This window comes from Lemur catta, chromosome 12 (genome assembly GCF_020740605.2).
Source record: "Lemur catta isolate mLemCat1 chromosome 12, mLemCat1.pri, whole genome shotgun sequence".
NCBI lineage: Eukaryota > Metazoa > Chordata > Mammalia > Primates > Lemuridae > Lemur > Lemur catta.
This window is the reverse complement of record NC_059139.1, coordinates 7792914-7815202: the sequence shown is the minus strand read 5'-3', so window position 1 is coordinate 7815202 and position 22289 is coordinate 7792914. Positions and strand designations below refer to the sequence as shown.

The following is a 22289-nucleotide window of genomic DNA, read 5'->3' as shown; positions in this document are numbered from 1 at the left end:
ACTACAATATGGAAACCTGGGTTCCTGTATTACTGTCTTTTTCCTCCAGAGCGTCAGTTCCATGGGGCAGTGATGCCTCTGTGTGCTCAGTACCGAGAATGTGGCCCACCACTGAGTGGGGACTTGCTGATCAAGTGAATGAGTGAATGATGAGTTAGCAGGCCAAGGGAGTGAAAATGTGACGAACTGAAGGAGAACTAAACCCTCAAATGCCATTACAAACAATCAACAGGTGGTAGCTATTTGAGGGTGAGTTGTGTCCCCACTCAAATTCATAGGTTGAATAACCCCTAGTATCTCAGGACGTGACTCTATTGGAGATAGACTCTTTATTAAAATCAATATATAGATATTTATAATTTAAAAAAGAATGAAATAACGACATCCATCTACCTACCAATTAGCTGAGGAACTGGGACCTGACAAAGGCCGGTGAATCTCCCTGGGTAAAATTAAATTAAAATAAAGCAGTTAGTGTGGACCCTAATCTGACATTATGGGTGTTGTTATAGGAAGAGGAAGATTGGATGCACAAAGAGACATCAGGGATGCACATGCATAGATGCAAGACCATGAAAGGACACAGCGAGAAGGCAGCTGTCTGCAAACCAAAGAGAGAAGCCTCAGGAGAAACTAAACCTACCAACACCTTGGTCTTGGACTTCCAGACTCCAGATCACGAGAAGCAAATTTCTGTTGTTTAAGCATCCAGTCTGTGGTATTTTGTTATGGCAGCCCTAGAAAATAACACAGTAACTACATTGGATAAGCCAGGAATTGACAGTAGTAGAGAACCTAATTTAGAAATACAAGGTAAATATAGTAAAAACAGGGGAAAGAGGTACTTTTCAGTGTCATGGGCATATTGACCTGAAATCTAAAATCTTGGCTAAAAAACTTTTTTAATAAATTAGAGAAATCAAAGTTATGACAAAATTTTATCAGGAGATACACGATAGGTTTCCAAGTAACATGGAATATGAATTACCAATTATTAATTTTTCACTGGGAAGTAGAACAGATTTTGGCTTTAATTAAAGTGAACTGAATTAAATGAATACAAGTTGGTTGACTATTCCTGATTTAGAGCAATAGCTACTGTGAATTTATCTATTAAAGCAGAAATTTAAGTTTTTCCCCAAGATTTTAGTCCACCGAGGGTTAAATAATATACATAAATAAGAGTAATTTATGCTTAGTGAAGAAGAAATAAATCATATGGAAAGAGTGAGAATTATGAAACTTGGACTTGATGGATTGATGTCAACCTGAATAATTTTTACAAATTAACAAATTTTAATTATAAATACTAAAATTAATTTTTCCAAAAAATATTTTAGGGGTAGGTAATTATGTTAAGCCAAAAGTTAAAGAGAACACAGAGTTGTAAGAGGATAACAATTAATGAAAAGCAAAATGACCAGAGGGCTTTAATTTTAGGTGGCAGTCCTGAGAGTTACAACTGGGAAGATTCTAAATGAGGTCCCAGGAGGTGTCAGAGGTCTGATTGGCATAGCAGACTAATTGTTTCTGAATTTTCATGTCCAGTGATGCTAGGATGAAGACAGCCTTCTAGGCAGGTGAGGAATGAGATGGCTTTGGCTAGTGTCACCGATATTCACCTCTGAATAAAATTAGCAGCAGCTTACAGTGATTAGGAAGACCCATCTTCCCTTGAAGGCACTGGAAGAAAATTCCTCTGAGAAGATAGAATGGAGTGGGAAGGAATTGGTTCCATGAACCCTCATGTTCTCAAGGACTGGGAGCAGCCATGTAGCTCTGGGATGTGAGATCACAGATTAGAACCCACAGTCTCCTCACATGGACTTTTTCATGCCATTGTTTCAACCAGAGATAAGGACTTTGCATTTCTTTCCACTGAATTTCATTTTGTTAATTTTAGACCATGGTGCTCATCTCCTAAAATAGGTTTTGAGACTTTATGCTGTCTTTCAATTTTTTGACTTTTTTTCTTATACACCCAACCTGAAATCATGTGCCTTTTTTAAATTTGTAGGCTTAAAATATGCAACAGGGCAAGGCCACTTACAAATTACTGAGAGTCCTCTTTTCAGGTTGATATTTATCTATTAAATAACCCTAGCTATTCATTTCACAGCAGAATCATCCAGCTTGGTATTCTTCACTCTTTTTTGTCTTTAAGTGTTTTGCAAAATATTTTATTATACATAATGTAAGGGATCTGGATCCCTCAGGCTTTAATTTGAAGCCCCAGGAGACTAACAAAACCTCTGCTGACATCATCTCACACAGTGGCTCTCTCCCAGCAAGAGCCTCAAAACTCAGCCTCTTTCACTGCATCCTGGATTGGCCAAGGTTCTCATGGAAAAAGCAGATACACCACATCAGTGCAACTCTCCACATTTATTGGCATGTTTACCTTTTCAAACAATTTGAGAAATAATCTTCACTGAACCTTTATTTACCATGGGAGAACTCATGTAATAGCCAAAATGTATAAAATAGAAAATTGGCTAGATAAACAATGATCTAACCTTAGAATAGGAAAGTGTGAAAAATGGAATGAGAAAGTATAAGAATATAATTTAAGTAGATAAGAGGATAGGCATTTGTATACTATATTTCCATTTTAGAAAAAAATTTAGGAGGAGGAAATTAAATTTAACTATTTTTGTTCTGGGTGGTGGGATTATGAGTGTTTTCATAATGTTCTAATTTTTTTCAATGAGAACTTGTTACTTCTATAATAAGCAAAGATAAATGTTCAGTGTGTTCAAATGTTGGTATAGCATGAAGGCTAAAACAACAGAAGTGAAAGGGCACTTTCATGTCATTACTCTTATTAACCACATTTTTATCAATTTCTCATTGTGCCAAGCACAGTGCTATTAACTTGCCATAGATTGATGCATTTAATTCTCACAACAAACCACGAGGAAAGATTTTGCATATGTACAGGTAATAAAATGAGAGCGTCAAGGGTTGTATTTTAATGAGTAAATTGATTTCAGAATGTGCATTCTATACAACCTTGAGAGTAACATTGGAGTAGGTAGAAAACAGTATGGAGAACAATGACTGCAAATGAGATATTCATTTTGAGAGTGTAAAAATCATTGAGGTGGACTTGTGTAAAGCTTTGAATATGACTTTATTTATGTGTCAGTGACAATAAAAACCTCATCTTACCTTATTCATTGACTTATCTAATTCATGTGATTTCAGACCATATTCATTTATTCACTTCCTTGAAAAAAGTTTTAATTAGCAGAGAAAATATATTGTGAGGGAAATACTTAAAGTGATAACAGCCTAGTAAGCAAGGGGGAGAGATTACAGATAACATATATTTCAATTTAAGATTGTATTTGGCTGCAGGTTACAAAAATCAACCACTATAGCTTAATCAAAGAAAGGTTAATTTTTCTGCCATAATAAGAAGCCCAGGGAGTGGAAGTCCCAGGTGGTACAGAGACTACAGGAAACTTTTAGCTTCTGAGCCTCTTTCTGTCCTAGGCTCAGACACTTTTGATTCTTACAGTCCACTCATATCCAGCCTGTAGTCTACATTTCAGATGTAGAAATAGGAAAAGAAGAACCAGAAATGGGAAGCTCCTCTTTTGCAAAAAGTTCTCCCTGAATACTCCATCAGACTCTCATATTTGTCTCACTGACAGATTACATGTAGCAGCAAGGGAGACCGGGCAGTATCATTTTATGGCTGGTCACGAGGCAATCCTAATAAAACTTAGGATGAAGGGGAGCATTGATATTGGGAAGGCAAATAGCAGTGACTATTAGGTTTGGGCTTGATCAGAATAATGAGTTAAGAAACTAGAAGATACATTAAATTAAAAGGTCAGATCAAAGTTTTAAAACAAAAAAACACACTCAGATCGTGATATGGAGAAATATTGAGGATTAAGGCAAAAAGCTGCACCTGAGGCTAACACTGAGAAAAACTCAGCACTGATTTGTAGATTCTTTTTATACACGCAGACTGATTTTGAGGGCAGCATATTTCATTGACCATTAATTATTATTATTATTATTACTTTACAAACAATCTGATTCTAAAAGACTGGTCGTGGGGTCCAAACTTTTATTAATGAATCCAGCTTTTCTTCCTGGAGCCCTAGGATACGTGATCTCACTACATGCTACTAATATTCCCAAGAGAATCACGTGGGTATTTCATTCTCAAACCTATTAAACCCAATTCTCCATTTCTTATAACAAATATTGTTACTATTGTAACAAATATTACCACTTTGCTAATCTGAAAAAAAAATTCACAGAAACTAACTGATTTTTAAATATTGACACAATACCTCACATAAATACTGAAAATAAAAGGAAAGTTATTTAAAATAAAATACTATGTTTTTCTTTGTGTAAATGCTTGGGTGCAACTATGTTAGAAGAGCTAACCAAATACTTATATACTTGTCCCTATATGTAGTGTCAACGTAACCATAATGGCTATAAAAATAGATTGATACAGAAGTGTTCTCTCATTGAGGTGTCTATTACTAATAATGCTGCTCTTAATCATTATAAACAAACTTTGGTTAATCTCTGAAAAAGCAATATTAAGACGCCTCATAATTTGAATTCCTGTAATACTCAGTAGGTACTAAAACCATGCAAACATGCTGTTGGTCATATGTAATATAGAGTAATGAAGGCTTAGATACTTGTGAACAGGTTCTTGATAGCCATGAATGACTGTGGACCCCTAAAGTTGGGAATAATGCAGACAATTCTTCCTTGTGTGGGGTTGTCCCAAATGTTTAACATTTGTGGCTGGTGACCACTAACGCCAGTGACAATCAGAAAATACTCCCTTACACATTTCCAGAATACCTCCTGGGGAGGCAGTGATGCTTCCATTAAGAACCATCAACCTATATGTTTGTGTAAAAACTGAAATTTTGCTGATGAAATTTTTATATTAAATCAACTCTGCCTTAAATTTTATCTAGAAAGTCTGAATGAAACTTAATAAGAATTCCCTGCTTTCATTCTTTGGATCTCACTTTATGCAGTCTCCCTTTTCTATCCCTGTCTGTAGGCCTCCAGCCAGCCAATGTGGGGAGCCAATTCCTTCAGCCACTGTAAGCCCGTGAAGTCTATAAGCATTGCTGGTAAGTGAGGTCACAGTGTCAAGTTTATTTCTCCTTACTGCCAATCCCTGATATGAACATTCTGTGCCCAGCTTATGGTGTGTACTTTGATATTTTCTTTCTGTATATGTAACTCATGAGTGCCTGCTGACCTAGATTCATCCACTGTTCAACTCTAATCAGTAAGCTTCCCTTCTCTATGTCTGACCAGCCTGCACTGAATTTGGACCTTTTGGTACCAAGTTGTGACCTGTGGCACCTGTAGAGGCTTCATTAGAGTCCTCACTGATCTCTGAGTTCTCCATTCAGTGTAACTTCCGGCATCAGTGTATCTCTAAGAACTTCGGTTATTATCAAGCTGTTACCAAACACACCCTTTCCTCCCTTTGCTTCAGGACTTCAGATCCTGTTTCCTCATCATGCTACCTATGTCCTGGCAAAAAGACAAAAATCCCTTGAAGAGGCAAAAACAATGAGTAAACATTGGAAGCAAAAGAATTTAGTAAACAAATAATCAACAACCTAAAGCACATAGACAATCAGAGAGACATGAGGATATTTGAGTGTCATAGGCTTTTGGTGGTTATCTCTTTGGGGTGCTTTCTTTTCTTCCCCCACCCAATAACCCCAATTTATAATTGAACTCTGTGAGGCTAGGGAAATTATCTCCCCTATTGCTCCCTATTGCTTCTCCAAATTTAGCCCAGTACTGAACAGTCCAGTAGATGCTCAATAAACACTTGCTGAATGAATGAATGAATAAATGGCACAATCATATGAGTTGTAGCAGTAGTAAAAGGCAGTTTGAGTGAACGTGTGAAGTTTTGAATCAAATAGTGAAATGACCCACATATTGTCTTAACTAAATGATTAATTCAAATTGGTTAGCTATTTTACAAGTCTTCAAACACATAGTAACATTTTCAAGTAACAAATACCGTATCTTTTATGATTAACAGCAAAGTTTTTATAAGCTTCCCAAATACATGTACATGTGTAGTTATGATGACACTACTGGGTTACTATTTCACATAATTTGTGTTAAAATTTAAATTGTGAATTTTAAAAGAATATCATTACTCTCACTATTTAAATGCTAGACAATAACAATAATCACTCACATAGTTTTATTTCACAATTTGAAAAATTTCCATTTGTTTATCAATGGGTAATTTACTTTAGAAAATGTTTAAAAATGTTATCTTCTACTTGAATCTCAATAGCAAGATATAATGCTATATCTAAGCAGCTTTGAATCAAATAAGAATGTCATTCTCCTAAAATTGATTTACTTTGTATTGTAAAATATAACACATGAATTCATGAAATTATTATGAATTGTTAGATTTTACTCCCTCAAATTAAGTAATGTTTGCATATAAAATACATTTGTTTCAACTTTTAAAAAGTGATTTGAAAAATCAAGAGATAAAGCCATTAGTATTTAGATGTGACTTCTGTATCACATAACTCTATTGATGCATAAACAGAAGAAACACAATAAAGATTTTTCGTTTAGCATTTAGTACTATAATTTGAAAATAAGAAACTAACAATTTTCTGGTCTCATAGCAAATTAGAGATTTCAGAATATTCCTTTTTACAGGAACTATCAGAAGCAGGAGGCAAAAGATGGCAGCAGTGAGTCGTTCCAAGATCTAACATTACATAGGATCAGTTTACTTTATTTTTCAACATTATCTAATTGTGAATTTAATAATATCTTAAGTTACAAACTGTTCTAGAAAAATAGAAATCATAAATGTTTCAATGAAATGGGGCACTGAGCAAATTGAATCAAAGTAGTCCACAACATTGGCTGTTACTGCTCTGCTTCCTAAATAACCCCCGCACACACTCCCAGTGGAATCTTTCTCTGTCGGGACTGCCTATAGGTCATTTCCCAGGCACACAATTAGTGAATAGGATTTGCCATTGCTCATCTCTAAAATAACTCTAAAAAACTTTAGAAAATTATTTTAACTTAGATCTATATAAGCATAAAAGACACATATTTTCTGTGCATAGTATCTATGCACCTACTTCAATTTTCATCCAAAGAGTAACTGATCTCCCCTCAACATCTCCCTCCCCACTCCTCACTGGCTTCCTGAGTTAGAAGATACAAAGAGAAAACCAAACAACAACAAACTGACTAAAGCCAAGGTGGGAACAAAAAGTATCTCTTAAAATATAATGTAGCCTAATGGATATGGCACTGCTCATTTGTCTTGTACCAAGTATTCACCATAATTGAACTGTCTTTCTGAGAACTAAAATAAAAAATATAGTTCAACGTGTGCAGAAAAATGGCCCTGCATGTCTTCCCTCACGGGAATCAGGATAATACCAAACTGGCATTAAAACTTGGAGCCAGGTTGGAGAACTTCTTTTGCAGGTGAGACCAAGCCTGTGTATGTGCATCCAATCCTGAAGTATGAGGATTAAAAGTGAATTTGCATTGTTGTCAATAGTCCTGCTAATCTGCTACTCCTTGCATTTATTTTTACCCATATAATCTGTCTATAACTTTTCTCTTTTACTATTACTTCAACTTATATTTTAACTTGGTCCAAAGTATAATAGAAACTAGCCTCCAATAAATGTTCAAGGCATTTAACTTTGCGGGGTAATGTCTTCGAACACAAAATAGAAGCATGAAGTTACTGAGCATCATAAGCTCCAAATCCTTCTTATTACAATTTCCTGCATTCTTCCATGCTTATCTGTGTCTCAGAAATAAGCTCTGGGGACCGGTGGAGGGGAGAAGATCACAACCTCACACAGTCTGGGATCTCCAGGGTTATGAGCTGTGGCATAATTAGGTGAGCCTTCACCCTGGGCCCGGGCAGGCTGTGTTCTGCCTGGCCTGTCTTGTAAATGCAGCAGGGGCGAGCCCCCTGCTGACTCCTGAACCCGACAGAGGCAGGCAAAGGCCGGGAGGACTTCTTTGGCACATGACATGGGTCTGGTTTTCCAAGACTTCCAATACGGTGATTCTACTGGTGAATTTCACAGCAGGAAACACAGAGAAGTCCAGGTGGATTCAAGGAGCAGTCAAACCATGAGGTGATATGGAAAACCAATCTGAACTTGAAGAAAAGAAGCAATGCAGGATGGCCAGGGGGACTGTAGGGAAGTAACATGGGAGAGGTTCCATGTTAGCCTGGGGCAGGGGGAGAGGAGGAGGAAGAGAGGCTGGCAGAGGTACAGAAGACTAAGAAAGAAGGAAAAGGTGGCAGAAGAGGAAGAGGAGGAGCAGAATTTATCATTGTAATCATTCAAATTTCAGACACGACAAGGGTCTTTCTTGTGCAGGAAGTTTAATGTATTCTAGATCCAAAACCAGAGTGATTTTGCTTAAGGAGAACGCCTCACCACCCGCGAAAAACATGTGGACTCTTAACACCGGAGGTGATGGCAAAGCAAGCGCCGTGGAGAAGACCTCTGACAGATGCCAATGCCTTCTTCGCTCTAGAACCACAGGATCTGTAAGAGCACCCACCTCCACCCACCAGCAAGCGCGTTCAGAATGTTGTCCCCTCCCCCAGCCCCCACAAAAGCTATTCTAGAACCCCTTCCACCCCTGGCCCTTTGTTGAAGCCTGACACCTGCCCCACCACAGCTGGCACGTGAACCAAGGAACCGGCCCTTTGAGAACCGGTCCAGCCGGAGTTGCATCCCTTCCCTGGGTCCCTTCCAGCTTTCGCCTGGCTCCGGAGCATCCACCCATCTCAGGTCCAGGGTGTGCGTTCCCAAGGATGCTCGGCCCTCTCCCAACCCGCGGCCTCCTCCCCTCTCCCGCTGCTGCTGCTGCCGCGAAAACCAGGAGAAGTGGAATGCGCGTGGCGAAGCGCCGCGCTCCCTCGCGGCGGCACTGGGCATGCTCGGCGCCGGGCCGGCCTCGGCGGCGGGGCGGACGCTCCCTCAGTAGCCGGGCGCCCGAGCCGCCCGCCGAGGCTTAGGTGGAGGCTGAGCAGCCGCGCGCCGCGGGAGGAGCCTCGCCCTCGGGGCGGCGGCGGCGGCGGCACAGGTGGCGCGGGCCGCGCGCGGGGCGCAGCACGCGAGCGCTCGGCGCCGGGCGCCGCGGCGGCCCCAGGCTCGCGCCCGCGGCGGCAGCCGGCCGAGCGCAGCGGCGGGCGCGGCGGCGGCTCTCCCAGCCCGGCCGGCGGCGACGGCGGCGGCGCCCGGAGCCCAGAGGAGCCCCGAAGAGCCCGCGGAGCCGGGCAGGGGGCGCTGCGCTCGCCGCGCTCGGAGGGGCCGCCGGGCCGGGCGCCGCGCACTCGCGTCGGGAGCCGCCTCTCGCCCGCGGCGCCCGCCCCTGCTCCCCGCCAGCATCCCTTGTCCCGCGGCCGCGCTCAGACAACAAAAGCGGAAGATGCTGCGGTCGGGCAAGGTCAGGACCTTGCCCTGAAGCCGGGCGGCGGCGCGCACGCCTCTCCCCGGACTGAGGAGCTGTCGCCGGTGGCGGGTGCATGTTCGCGAGGAAGCAGTCGGGCGCCGCGCCGTTCGGTGAGTTGTCTTGGCTGGGCTGCCGGGGCCAGGCGCATCCTCCTCCTCGGCGTCGTCCTTCTCCTCCTGCCGCCGGTGGGGGTTGGTCCTCGGCTGCCGGCCGACTGGCGGCGGCGGCGCCGGCTGCGCCGTCCTGCCTGCGGTGGGGAGGACCGCAGTCGCGCGGGTCCCCCCTCGGAAGACGGCTCTGCCTGGAATGGGGTCCAGGGTTAGTGCCCTTCTCGGAGCGGTTACCAAGTGGCTTCTCTGCGTGCTCCCCCTCCCTGCCACCCATGTCCCCCGGAGGGAGCGTATATAGGGCAACACCAACAATACTGCTCCCCGCCACCCTCCAGAACATACCCGTTGCATTCATGACGTCCCTAATATACGGGAGAAGACGGGGTGGGGGTGGGGAGGACTTCCCTCCAGTCTTTTGCCCTTATGTTCAATGTCATTAGGATGTTTGGCTAGAACAAAATGGAAAGACTTAGTCATACGCGTCCATGGCCATTTCTTCAGTCTCCCGCGGCTTGCCAGACCCAGAGCCCCCTTGGTCTATATTTAGTGGCTTCAGAGGAAGGCTTTTCAGCTCGATTCACAGGTTTCGGGGGCTTCTGCGTCCTGACAATAGAGAGCGAGGCTCTGGAAAGCGCCGCCTGAAACCCAGGTTTGGAGGCTGTGCATGTGTATGGGAGATACGCGATGCGAAATTTGGGTGATCGGTAATTAATGGCTGAAAGCAAAGCTGCTTTTCTTTTCCCCCGACCTTCCTCTTATGCTGGTGTGTAATGTGTTTCCAACGATTGCTACTCAGCAGGTTTGAGCCACTACGATCAGAATTAAGTCACTGGAAAGGTGGTGCAGCCTCCCTGGTCTGTGTGGTAGGAAAACAGACTTAGGAATTTTTGGGGTGTGTGTGTATGTGTGGTTCTCACAAAGAACAGTTACTTCCCAAATGCCCAAAGTTGTGTTTTGCTGTAAATGTGGGTGTAGTGAAGGGTGTGGAACATGAGAAGAAGAGGGGCAGGTTGTGATCCCAGGGTGTTTTTTTCTCCCTCGTGTGCCTCATTTGAGCTGACAGGATTTGCGTTAGCTCTGAAAGGTGTTATTAACATGTGTGCCTAATGTTCCCAAGCAAATATGTTGGTTTAGAGAAGAGATACGTTACAAGCATAGTATCAGGCCTGACAGGCAATAGATACTCACTTTTAAGAAGTATGTGACCAATATTTAAGATGCTTGGAATTTTCTGCAATGACTTCCATGAAAATAGGGAGATGCTGAAACTACCTAGGAGTTATCTCGTTGTGCATCCTTCCATCAGTAGCTTCGGCTACTGATGAGAGTTCAGTTCATCTCTGCTGTTAGTCATTCACCTGCATAATTAAAAGGCTTTGGGGCCGCACCACTTCTAAAATCCCGTGGAGAAGTATTTGATACAGCTTATATCGAATTATGAGGATGAACCTGCACATGATTTTGGGGGTTTGCTCTATAGAAGTATGACAGATAGGGGAGAGTATCCTCAAATATGGACTAGATGCTTTAAACTGCCCTGAAATCTCTTTCCTTCACCTGTCTTTGCCATATGCAGAAACCATTCTTAATGCTGGGAAAAACCTTAAGTGGTATCCATACTAGGCTGTGGGTTACAAGGTCTCAGGGCTTGAATGAAGATGATTACTCTCCAAGTTAGATGTTGAAATTTGGGAGGCCTGTAATTACACTAATAACAAGTCAGCATTGCAGAAGGACTAGCAAGGTCTATGCAGCTCAAGTTAACGAAACACTGTGATTAGTTTTACCAATATTGCTTTAGTTTCATCTTATTCACATTCAGAGAACTTTCCAAGAGCACTTTGAACACACTATTTGGCTCCTTGCATTGTTTTAATATAAAAATTTTTTTGAAAAGAAGCAATAGATGAAGTAGACATGCGTTTTTCTTTCCCTTTCTTTTTTCCTTTTGAGTCTGATGTTTCAGCCTTAAACATGATTCTTGGAGGACTAGTCCATATTGCTCTGTGCCTGTGTGTGCACACAGAGAGCAGCTGATGGGCGTGAGAAAAACTACGTACATTGTATATGTGAGTTTTATGTTACATTGTGGATTGAAAATGATATTACCTGATTGAATGGCAATTGTAGTAAGTACATGAGATTGTTGCACTAATAAAATTGCCATAGTCTTGTGGAAAGGAGTTAATTTGTTGTACCTTTGTATAGTTGTATAACCCAATCATTATAGATGTCACTAATGTTGTCATTGTTTGTAATAAAAGTCATGCATTGTCAAATTACAGTATTTCTATCTACTTCATATCTTTCACAAAAGAATATAAGCCAATTTTTTCTCCCGTGAAATGGTTCATTGAGGAGAAAAAATGAAATTCAAATGATATTAGTTGGGAAATGCAATTTATAGTTTTGTTAAATAATTTCTAAGGATAATATCACTATCATAATAGCCCCTAAAATTAAAAATGAAGTTATAATACTCTCAAATATAATATTACTTTTGGCATGTAATTGAATATGCAGTGCCTTTCCTGAAAATGTTGTAGAACTTGATATTTTCTGTTGTACTTTATCAAAGTTCTCTTTTATAATGTATTCATTTATGTGGAATTGTTAGAATTTTGCAGAGTAATTTCATCAGGTTGTCTTTATATAAGAAAATATTAAATTTATATTTGAAATAATTTATTATAATTTGTCCATAAGATCAGGCATACTATGTGTGGGCCATATATCTAGTTGTAACAAACCAATTGAGCTAAAATAGGAACTGTTACATTTTGAACTTCCAAAAATGTTTTCTTTTTCCTCATGATTATCCACAGAAGATAGGAACACCCATTTATGGTTGTTTATCTATCTGAACATTATTTTCACTTCCTTAGAGGGAAATTGGTGATGATAGTATCACTCTTCCTAACATAGTTTTCATTCTTAAAAGATACCACGTAGTTGAAAGTACTTAAACTTGAATGGTATAATCCAGACACTGAACAACAACCAAGAATAGACTGCCAGTTATTTTTCAGTCCAGTACTTCAGCCAAAGGTGTGGTACAATGGTCTTTGCTGGCTGATTCACAAATCAGAAATACACTTTCAAGCCAAATCTGGCCATTGGCTTCCATGGTTTTCACCATCCATGTTCTGAAGGTGTTCTGATGTCCACAGTACTTTGATAGTTTTGCAATAAAGTATTATGTGTGGTTGTATGTAAAAAGTTAATTTGAATGGGAACAGTTCATGATACTTGTTGCTATCTTCAAGTTTATCTGATTATATGCCAAAGCAACAGCTTTTTATATTAATGTAAAATATTAAACATGTCATAGATAAATAGTTTCTATCACATTGTCTGCCAATCCAGCCTACTGATTAATAAACTGTCTGGTTGGGTTTAATGAATCCAATTATATTCGCAAACAGTACCTCCAACACAGGAAACTCACAGAAATATTTTATCATACTGTGCTTTTAGTCCATTAAATGTTAAGACTCATATAAAAATGTGTAGTTATGTCTAGTTATTTATCTTTTGATCACATAGCAGTTAGGTGTAATTTCAAGCTCTGTATCATGGTTAATTGATTTGTAGGAAATGTTTTAGCTATATTAGGATATTGAAATTATACTCTGTATCAATTACTTTTTGACAAATTGGAAATAATGATTAAATAAGTGAACCAATGCTTCCTAGAAGCTTTCCATCTTAGACAAATATTCACCTGTGTCCCTTGGCAAGTTACCTGCAAGATGAATTACATGTATTGAAACTTATTAGGTTATGTTCCAATATATCTTATATATTCCAATATTTCATATGAAAATGATTAAACACAGGTTATAGGGAAGAGCCCAAATACTTCTCTAAAAATGTATTTCTCATCTGAAATGATAATTATTGGCAAAATACGTTTCTGTAGGGTAGTGCTATTTTGCATTCTGCTTCCTGTGGGTAAAGAGATGTGAAGAGAGCACCAATTCAGGGTGGATCCCAGATCTGTCTCTTTTTAGCTGTGTGTCCTTCACCATTGATGTGATCCTCAGCTGTTAACTCAGTTTTTTCAGCTATAAAATGGGTACAGTAAGACAATATCTCAAAAGATTGGTTTGAGGATAAAATAAGTGCATCGGTAAGTGGCTTATAAATTGTAAACACTCATGTAAACACAAGAGACAAATATCTACATAATAAAATATGTACTTATGTTTCATATATGTGTACATTATTAAATAGGTTATATAGGTTACCACCCTTTCCAACAAAGACTATTAAATGGATAAAGTCTTTCCACCCTTGTCACAATATTGCTAAATCATGTAGATTTGCATGTAAAATATGCCAAATTTTCCATTCTGAAACTTAGCAGTCTTTTACATATTAAAACATATAATAGTTAAGCTAAAAGAGAAGTAAATTATATCTCCGAGCACCATTATTAAAAAAGATTCTAATCTAATAGAAATTGCAAAACTTTAATATTCTTCATTAGTGTTATATTAATCACCTGATTAAGATCGAATTTTCTACAAAGATTAATGTTTTACAAAGAATATTATAGACAGTTTAATAAGTGTCACTCTCTATGAGGTCAAATATTAAACATCTGCTCTGTTTAGAACCACAGAGCATGAATCCCATCATAATGTCATTGTGACAGAGAAAAAAAGAAACCCGAAACAGCTAAATTTATGACATAAAAGGAAGACCCCCCTCCTCATTAAATCAAATCTTTGAAAAGAAAAAAAAAATTATGTGAATTGGTACCTTTTTGAAAATAAAGTCATTTTCGCTTGTCATTTCCCTCTTAGGAACTGAAGTGAAGATATAGAAGTACCTAGCTCCTCCAGGTTTCAATATGCCTAACTCCTTGGGCATTATTAAACCCAGCAGAGTTTGATGTAGAACTGTGATCTTCAGCAACATAATTTTTAGGATAATTACGCTTTGATGTTATCTTAGAGTTTGTTAGAGAATGTGACCTGTATAACAGGGGACTAATTTATCTTCAGTCAGAGAAACATTTTGACAATAAATATGGTTATTTATATTCAAGTTTATGTGTTGTTTTGGGAACTGCCACTTATAAGTTGCCAGAGTGAAATACATGTTATAATAAAAGACCTTTCTATTTTTTGGATCAAAGTAATCAGGTGAGCCAATTATATTTGTTTAAATAAGTATGTGTTAAAATTTCCACAAGTTTTGAATGATATGGGTATCTTACTAAATGGGATGGTTAGTTTGTATCATTAGATGATGAGGAACAGTTAATTCTATCATTGAAATTAGTAAATGCATTTATCCTGCATAAGTAAAGGCCAGGGTTTTCTCATTAGTCACATCTTTTATTTATTATGTGATTATCACAACTGTCATTGGAAATTTTATCGAATAGAAAAAATATTTTGTACAGGTTTTACATAATTTATTCTTTTGGTTTAAGAACCTCCTCATAATCTTAAAATGCTTATCATAATATCTCTTCTCAAATATGCAACACATAAATCACAAAAAGGTATATATTTACTTTAAAAATTATAAAATGTGGATTGTTCATATCTTTAAGGAATCCAGTACATAATCAAACTTTCCCCTACAACTGCCCCCTCTCCCCTGAGTGAGTTGGAATATTGGAAGGAAAAAAGATAAATAAGTGGTTGCCATGGGTTCAAATATCAATTTTGATTAGACATAGCTTGGTGTGGCAGCTGAATGACATCCCAGGTCCTTGGTTTTTTATTTTTTTTTTCCTCCTCCCTCCCCACGGGGAAAGAGCTGCCTCTGAGCTGGTAGAGCTAAGCCTTGCTCTCCGCAGGCAGGATGATCTCCAGAGGAAGAAGGAAGAAGCAAGGCAAGCTGCTCCTTTATTCTTCAGAGGCAGAGAAAGTGAAGGGTTGGAGAGAGGCCAGAAGTGTTACATTAATTAAGTTCCCTTTGCCTGGAAGGAAATATTGGTATAGGGAAGAAGTGTTCCCCATTGACATGGTTTATAAAGAATTCTGGTTGATAGAATTCTGGATATATTATAGTAGCTTTCACAGGACTTTACCCAGTGCTTGAGCTCTTTAAATATTTCATGGTATTTTGACACCGTATCAGGAATTATTGGGGTTGTGTGTCATGCCCTGGTTTATGTATAATGAGTATGGTCCATGAAATTCAGCTGATTTATGTATAGCCAACTTTAAAATAACTCATCCTTGGTGTTTTTTCCCTATTTCCCATGTTAGTCTTTAGCTGCTAATAATTGGATGGTCCTGCAGTTGGTGAGAATTGGGCATAAAAGGGACAGTGTCAAAATCTGACTTCCCAAACCATATGTGAATGATGATCCAGGCTAGCTATTATCCATAGCACTTTCTACCTCAGTATAGGTAATTAGAGTTGGGCTGGTGTTTAATGTTTCACTATTAACAGGTGAAATCACGGGCACAGTCAAGGGAGAAGAAAAAGATTGCATTTCTAAATAGATATGATGTTTTATTTGACTCTGAGCATGACTACTCAACCTAAAAATGCTCACTTCTTAAAATAAATTTCATTCTTCGCTATCAAATATTTTATTTGAACTTTCAATTATTAGAGTAACATAACAGTCATTACCTTCAGCAATATAGAATAATTTATTTCCAGGAAGAGCAACCTCTTTGGCAGCTTCAGATATAAAAAAGCCACAGTTCAATCTCCAGTTTGTAAAACAGTCCTTACTGGTCTGGAACATGGTTCTTGAAGTCATGGAGAAACTGGATGAGGAGGAAGAGGAGTTCTCCAGAAAGGCAGGCGGGTGAAATATAGAAGTTTCAGAGGCAGTACAAATTATGTCACTTTTCCCCAGGACTTGGCATATGGTGCAGAAAGTCTGGGGCTTGTAGCATGTGGATTAGGCTGGGTTTTTGTTGCTGGAATTGGGTTGGAAAAGAGTAGTATTAGATCCAAAAAAGGTGCATAGATTTTTTATGGCACTCTGCCAAAGAAACATCATGTATCTATGAGTTATCTTTTCAAAGGATAGTTAAATTATATGGGAAATGTTCATGATAACTAAGGCTAAGAACAAAATCAAGGCAGATAACTTTATTGAATTTGATACCCAGCACACATACCCACCCACACCCATACAAATGCAAGAAGACAGTGTTTCTGTCAGGGTTTCAAGTATTTTATTCTTTATGTATTATTTTCTACTAAATATATCATAGCTTAGTATATGTTATATCTGTAGACTGAAGAAAAAGCATGCCCTTGAAAATAATATTATATATTTTCTTTTGTACAAATTTCATTAATTAGTGGAATGCATGACTTAAAGTTAACAAGATTTGTTCTTCACAGAGTGTATATTACACATTCTAATCAGCCATGCTTATATATTCTCTGTTTTAAATTGAGATGTATTGAGTATGTTTAGCAAGTTGGTGCCTTCTTGAGAACTCTAGAGCACTTTAGTGAAATGTTTTCTCTTTTTCAAATAACGTTTTATTATTTTTTATTTCAAAAGCAGTACATGCTCATTAACAATTGAAAATATAGAAATGGTGAAAAGAAGTTAAAGTTCATGCATGGTCTCGAGCCCCAGTAATCACCCTATTTTTAGCATTAATGTGAGTGGATGCACATTTTTAAATTTAGGGAAAGAGTGCTCATATTCTGTTTTGTTACCTTTTAATAGGTAAGGATACATTTCTATTATAATTAATATTCATTTTTGGTGTCTGTTTCCCATACCTTTATGTAACATTATTTACTTAAATAACTCTATTTTTGGAGATTGATGGCATTTTTATTTGTTGACAGTTCTATTTGATACTGTGATTAAGATCTAATAGCTAAATAGTTTTCATCAGGTTATTTATCTAGATTACTTCCTAGAATGGGATGTTTACAAGGCTTTTGATACATGTTGACAAGTTGTCCTCCAGAAAGGTTATATAACTTATATTTCTCGCAGCAAGGCAAGATTGTGTTCAATTTCCCCATGATTTCAACAACACTGAGTATTGTAATTAGAAAAACAAAAAAACTTTCAACTGAATAGGGGAAAGATTGTGTTTTCCTCTGATTTATTTGCTTCTCTTTGAGTATTTGAGATTAAACCCTTCATAAATTTGTTGTCCACTTATAATTCTTTTTGTGAATTGTCTTTCATATCTTATGCATGTCTCAATTGGTCCATTTGTCTTTTTTTAAATTGATTTGTATTATTTGTCTATGGTAATTAATTCACCCTTTGTAATGTCTTAATAATTTATTCTTTATTTTATTCTTATTTTGGGAGCATAATTCTAAAGCTTAAAGTTAAATTTATCCACTTTTCCTCGAGGGGTTCTTCTTTAAGGAAACATTTTATTGCTCACTGATCTTGTATATCTCAGTATTATTAATAAATATGGCAGTGGAGCAAATAGTGGAAGGAGTTGCTTAAAAGTTGTACCCAAACTGACTGAGTTCGTGTCCCAACTTTACCATTTTTTTTAGCAAGTGAATGTGTTACTACTGATGTCATTGTCGATACAGGGAAATAATAATTCCTGTGTCTTCAGGTTGTTGTGAGGGCAAATTAAGGGACTATGTACTTAAAATATATAGCACAGTACTTGGTGTATTAGGTATTACAATATACGTTAGCTATTTCCACTATGAAATAATATAGATGCCAGATGCTTTTCTATAAATCTGTCCTGTTTTTCCCCCTCAAGCATAATTAGGCACCTGCACAGACTCAGGGACCTCTGTCTGAAAAGTCAAGGTGTTTGTGGCAGTCTGGGGCTCATAGGTGGAAGTGCTTTGTGTATGGTACAGGTACTTCACTGTGCATTCTCCAGTGGGGCTTTGCTTCTCAAGTTCAAGTTCATTGGGGAGAGTCAGGACTCTGTTCTTAGGCAAATATATGATTTTATCTCTTTTCCCCTTGCTCCCAGGTACCTGTCTGTACCTTTCTCCCTGGTCACATAGGACCATACTTCTCCCCACTCCCACTCCATGTTGGCAATCTGTCTTTTTTATCATTGATTTCAAATCCTAGGATAGTAATTGGTCATGTAGTAAACATTCAATTAATTGTTTTGGGCTATATGTACACTTTTGTTTTTATCATCAAAAATGGTTCCTGAACCAAAGTTGGTTTGTTTGCTTTGGGTTGGCTTTGGATACCAGGCAGTGTAGCACTCTGAAAGGAATGCTTGGATTAGAATTCTATTATTCTGGGATTCAAATCGTGTTTGGCACTTGCTTTGTCTTGTGACCTTGCATCTGTGCCTATTTTGTCATTTGCTCATTGGGATCAAAACTCACAGGGCTTTTGTGAATGTGATATGATGATTCATGTGAAAATGCACTATCGTATCAGGAAGCATAATCATAACAAGCATTTAAATATGAAATATATTCACTGAAGCTTTTGATGTATTTCCGAAATAAGGTAATGTTTTTGTATGAGTTGGAATCAAAAGATTTTCTTGCCTGTAAAACTGTATCTCTGAAGTCCATTACTAACATGGCCATATAATGTCCACTTCCCTAATGGTTGTAAAGATACTGCTGTATTTCACGCTATTGGCATTGCCTAAAGGAAGAATTCTCCTTTATCCATCAGTGGAAGTAATTCTTGTTATTTAAAGTTATACCAAATTGCCTCCTTCTTGCATATATTTGCTGCTCAAAGAAGGGACTAGAATGAAGCTCTATTGTTCTTGAAGAGTGAAGTCTGTAGAAATGTCTCCAGAATATTTTTTCCTCTCTTGGTGGGCTGCCGAGTCTGGCACCTATGAGGCTTTATCAGCACAGTTTTAGACGTGTGAACCATAGTTGGCTTCCATTTTTTGAGTATATTTCCTTAAATACTTTGAAGAAAATTGCAGAGAATTCTTATCACTCTAACTGTAGCCTGCCAATAGGAAGAAATTGTGGGTAAGTTACAAAAATGTAATTTGTTCCCTGAAGGGGAACAAATTCTGAGGGAAGTCAAGAAGAGAAGTTAAAATCTGTCATTGAGTAGTTTACTTAGTGAGTAGCAAAGTTTTAGGTACTTGAAAGGAGATGCCCATCTTGGTTTTGGTCGCTGCTTATAGAAGTTTCAGATATTTTACTTTTTCCTTAAAAATCTAAAGTCTTCTTCCTGCAATTTAGGGCAGGAGATGTGATAAATTGTATAGTGACACCATATTTCCTGTTTCGCTAGTTGATGGGATTCATGGGACACTCCTAGCTTGTACTTGCAGACTCAAGAAAGAAGCAGAGTGAGAGAGGAGAGGACCAAGATGTTACCTAGGGTAAAAAGATGCTCAGTTGACATCCTTCTTCCTCTGCACATGTAGACTGTGGACACAGAAGACTGAGCACGTTATTGTGAGCTCTGAGCTAGGGAATGGAATTTTAAGAAGTGGGAAGGAGCAGGTAGCTTAAGCTAATTTTGGCAACAAAACTTCTATAATGGGCTGGTCTACTGTTCATTGATTTATCCATTCATTTATTCAACAGACTGAACTGAATATAAGTTTTAAAGAAGCAAGAAGTTTTAAATAGTAGCAAACAACATGCTCTGGGTATGTACCTCTAGAGCTAGATAGCCTGTCCTGCTCTGAGTGGTTTAGCCATTTCCTCTAGTTGGAGAGTTGCTACTTCTATCCTTTTGTAACTCTTTTTTAATGTCAAAATGTTAGGGGGGTACAAACACTGGTTGCATATATGTTGCCTTTGCACCGCCTGAGTCAGAGCTACATGCATGCCCATCACCCAGACAGTGTGCATAGCACCCATTAGGTGTGAATTTGGATTTTCAAACTTAGGTGGCTGTGCAGCTTTAGTTCCTGTCACATCTCTGAAGTCCTTCCCTGTCTCTGTGTGCCAGTTCTCTTAAAATGCATTGATTGCTGCTAGGATTCAAGATCTTTCAGTACTAAACATAAATACTTTACATAGTATAATAATGTGAGTTTATGTGGTTTCCTCATGGACTGACAAATTGTACATTTTGCAACAGTGCAGTTATACCTACAGAATGGCAGGTGACATGGAGCCGCCAGTGGGAGAGCCAGTGACAGGGCTGGATAACGTGCTGCCCTGACTTGTACAATGTGTGGGAGGAAATATAAGCCAAGTTATTTCTTTGAGTTTTATAGCATGTTAGTCTTTGGAAGTACTTTCTCATATTTTATCTCTTGAAAGTGAGGATAAGAATTTTGAAAGCAAAGCAACAGATTTTTGGAAGAATACTAGATTTTCTTGTGTTCACTGATTCTTGGAATACCCTTAGATGATAGTCATCAGATTTTAAATATACATGCTGTTCCTTACAGTTATTTGTCATTTTAGCTAATTGAGATGTGGTGGGCTGGGATTTGGTGGCTGTATACGTTTTTTATCTCTGGCCCAAAGAAGATGCTGCCCAACTCTGAAGAGTTATTTTTGTAGTTTCTCTCAAGATTATTTATGCTTACACAGTTGTGTTTGTTGCCCATTGACTTTCCTTCTTCTTACTATTATTTAGAGTAAATTGCTTTATGGGCTATCAGAGAAAATTTGGTTTCTTGTTTGCTGTAGCTTATTTTCAAAATGTATACCCATGATTTATGTTAAATAGCTGCTCATATCTATAGGAGTGATTTCAGTCTCTCTGCTGATTAGTTTTCATACAAGTAGAGCTCTGTTACCTATATGTTTATTGCTAGTATATCTTTTCAGATAGATATTGCTGGTCATTTGGAGAAATGTAGGGCTGCTTCTATATCCATGGCAAGGCATTCAGAAGGACAGTTAAGGTAGGCTGGACATCCCAGTATGTGTAACACTTTGCTGTGATACTGTTGGCATGTGGAGAAGTTAGAGATCTTTGTATCAAGAAGCTAAGCTGCATGTGTGTATTGGGCTCAAAAATATAAACACAGTGTGAAATTTCAGGTGTTGCAATATGCAGATGTGTGATGTTACAGAGAATATCATGATGTCAGAAGAATTTGTGAAGCTGTTCATGCATCAACAGGAAAGGGTGGTAGGATGTTTTGACAACAGATCAGTGGACTGTTCTGTAGCACTGAGTGGATAATTGAGTACCATACTGAATGGCATAAACATTACCAAAGTCCAAACTTAAGAACATATTGTATTCCCTTTCATCACAGAAGTTAGGGAAAACTTGTCCAGTGGCAAGTGGTAGTATGACCTGGCTTTGGAAGGACTTCACTAAATTCTTCCAAGGCTGTCTTAGTCAGCTTGGGCTGCCCTAATGAAATAACACAGACTGGGTGACTTAAACGACAGGACATTTATTTCTCATGGTTCTAGAGGATGGAAAGTCTAAAATCAAGGTGTCAGCACATTCCATTCCTGGTGAGGACTCTCTCTGTGGCTTGCAGATGACTGCCTTCTAACTTTTCCCTCACATGGCCTTTCATAGATCTCTCTCTCTTCTCCTTGTAAAGCCACTAACTCCTTTATGAGGGCCTCATCCTTATGAGTTGGTCTAACACTAATTACCTCCAAAAGGTCCCGTCTCCAAATACCAGCACGTCAGGGGTTATGGCTTTATCATATGAGTTTGTTGGGAGATGTGGAGGGGACACAGACATTCAGTTCATAACAGAGACCACAAGACAACATCAGCAAGTTCCCCAGTGTCAAGGAAGGTCAACCTCTGGTGGCAGGTTTTGAGTCTTTGGTGTTGAGTTATTC

The 22289-nt window shown here is 38.7% G+C and overlaps 1 protein-coding gene across 1 annotated transcript in view; it reads left to right on the top strand.

Annotated features, from left to right (window-relative positions):
- The first annotated feature begins 9003 nt into the window (after positions 1-9003).
- Positions 9004-22289, top strand: part of CTNND2 (catenin delta 2) — an 818722-nt gene continuing 805436 nt past the window's right edge. The window contains exon 1 of the mRNA XM_045566311.1: positions 9004-9620. Within this exon, the coding sequence (XP_045422267.1) occupies positions 9584-9620 (37 nt within the window). The 5' untranslated portion in view covers positions 9004-9583. The remainder of the gene's footprint in view (positions 9621-22289) is intronic.